The 2,748-nt window shown below is 29.0% G+C and overlaps 1 protein-coding gene across 1 annotated transcript; it reads right to left on the bottom strand.

The window, feature by feature from the left end:
- Positions 1-676: 676 nt before the first annotated feature.
- LOC111617512 (zinc finger protein 184-like) lies at positions 677-2,561 on the bottom strand (the record flags this gene model as incomplete). The annotated part of the gene is made up of 4 exons (XM_023358793.1): positions 2,477-2,561; positions 1,758-1,955; positions 1,159-1,359; positions 677-1,078 (listed from the first exon to the last, which is right to left on the bottom strand). Coding segments are annotated over exons 1-4 (886 nt in total), but the record flags the coding sequence as incomplete, so codon positions are not given.
- Between the last annotated feature and the right edge of the window lie 187 nt (positions 2,562-2,748).

Raw genomic sequence — 2,748 nt, 5'->3', positions numbered from 1 at the left:
ATCCAAGTTTTATATTTATATAAAGAGTAATATATAACATTGTATATCTATGAACATTACTGCTGTGAAATGTTGTATTAATGTGAATTTTTATTATCAAATTCTATAATTCATGTAAATTCTTAAATTGCATTAAAGTGACCAAGGTTAATTTAATAAGAAATGAGGTTTTCAAATGTAATATTTATAAATATTAAAACATTCCTCTAATTGTTCCTTTCAATTAAAATGGTCAATCTTCACATTTCCAAATTACTTTGTGGAAATGTTATTGTTAATTGTCTACTTGGACTTTACTTATTAATAAGACTTAATACTGGTGTTTAAAGATTGGCACAGCAATTATAATTTACAATTACTTTGCGAAAAGGTTAAAATCCTTGTTTGTTTATACAAAATGTGTTTATGATATTTTGAATGTGTTATAAATTGGATATTGTATTCAATTTTACAATAAATGCATTTGATTAATTAACTAGGTGTTATATAAATAAAAAATAATTGAAAATATATTTTAAAATTTATAAATTATACGAATTTTAATAGTTTAGCTCATATTTTTAAACACAAAAAATTTGAAATGTTATTATATATAAATATTAAACTGCTGTAATTTCATTATTTAAAAATAGACCTATAAGATTTCTTTGGACAAAATAGTAAACGAAATTCTTACCTAATTCAGATGAATCTTCTTCGGCCATCATAGCTGGTTCATATTGATGAGTAAATTGTTCAGGATGGAATTTCTTCTTATGCAATAATACTGCTTTGCGACTTAATAATGCCTTTCTGCATATATCACAAAAAAACCAAATTTTTTGAGTTGTGGAAGGTTCGCTGATGGTATGTTCCTTTAAATGTTTGGCTAAAGTGACTGGCCAGATAAAAGATTTAGGACAAAGATGACAATCAAACTGTCGCACTCTACACATGGGGTTTGAAGTTAAATGAGAATGAAAATCTGCCAAGCTAGTAATTTCAACATTACAAGCGGCACAATTATGAGGTGGTGAAATGGCACTCAAATCCAAAGACTGATTATTTGTTTCGGGAACTCCAGATGAAGCGAATAAATCTGTATCAAGTAAGAATAGTATTTTTTAAACGTCCTTACTAATTATTACTTTTACTAATTATATTTAAAAGAAAGGTTACCTGTGCCATCCAATTCTTCGGATGGTTTTGAAACTGGCGATGAGGGCGGTGGAACTTCTCCTGCTTGACAATGGGAAGCCATATGACTTGTCAATTCGGAGCTGTTGCAAAATACTTTCTTGCATATGGCGCATAATCGGCTACCAGGTTTACGACCTCTCTTCACAGAAGATACTCTGTATGCTTCTGCTATTTCCAATTCTGCACAGAAAAAACACATCTACTGTGGAAATAACACGTTTCACACCAACTGAAATTATCCTGAATTGAAGTATTTCCAATAAGCCTATTTTATTTATTAACATTTCTTTGAACATCATATATAAAATGTTCAATGAAAACTTTTCGTCTATATTAACAGAATACAAATTGATTTAAATTAAACAAAAATCACACATTTTGATTACAAAAGAAGGATGACTTAAGAAAAATTATTAAAAGTTTTAGATAGCTTTTCCAAATAAGAATAGACAGAAAAATCACCCTACCTTTAGCATTTTGGTTTTATTATTATTGTTGTTATTTTTTTTTTCATGGAGTTTTCGTTTAGACAAAGAACTACTGTATTTACAGCTGTAATTATTTACAATAAGACTTACCTGCCCCCATCTGTGCTGGTCCCACGTTGTGCGATTCACGCAGATGACGCTGCAATGCCCACTTCCAATAAAAAGACTGCGAGCAATACATGCATGAAAATTTCTCCCATCCACACCAGTTGACAGATTGTTGCGGTTTATCAACAGGGGTACTGGTTGTAATAGTGATGGACTTGGGGAATTTGACGGGAAGGTCACCTATGGTTGGAGAACGTCTTTATTTAGTACAACGTAGTGTTTCCACTAATTACGGTTTCATTTACATTAGTTCAATAGGGTGACAATTATAAACTATTTTTTTTTTAACGGTTTTTCTATTTATGTTCTTTGACGACACTCGAGATACATTCTTCATTCTTCGTCTTCATTCTGTTCTTAGCAAAGAACATCTTCTAAAAGTGACGAGTTTTCTTTGAAGAGGAATATACACTACTGATACAATTGACTATTAAGTGATAGATCACGCTTTATTACTTTTGTGATTTTATTTTTACACTCATAAAATAGCAGAACAGACGCTAATTATTATATATTTATTTTGAAAATTTCCTCGAAATAAGAGAAAACAATCACACTTTCTCATTTTAATAAATTTTTATTGAAATAAATATTAAAATAATATTGAAGATTTACTAATTAATAAACAAAAACTTTCAATTAAAATTTGTTTTCGGTATCAAATTTAATATTCTGACTCATATTCATAGAAAGTACATTACTTGTACGCATAAGAGAAGGTAATCTCGTATTTTCTAAAATGTTCATTTCATTTTCTAGACTCTTAGTAGCTAAGTCCATATACATTTTTACGTCGTCATTTTTAGATGTTTTGAAAAAATAAAATACGCAAAATAACATCAACACGAATATTATTGGAATTTGCTATAAAATGCTTTGTCTATATGACAAACATAAAATATGATTAAATCTAATTTTACAATGTGCCATATCCTGGAGAGTGTATAACATATTTAAGTGATCTTTAATAATA

This window comes from Centruroides sculpturatus, unplaced genomic scaffold (assembly GCF_000671375.1).
Source record: "Centruroides sculpturatus isolate CEXI.00-Female unplaced genomic scaffold, Cexi_2.0 scaffold6628, whole genome shotgun sequence".
NCBI classification, from domain to species: Eukaryota; Metazoa; Arthropoda; class Arachnida; order Scorpiones; family Buthidae; genus Centruroides; species Centruroides sculpturatus.
This window is presented reverse-complemented; position numbering and strand designations above follow the sequence as displayed.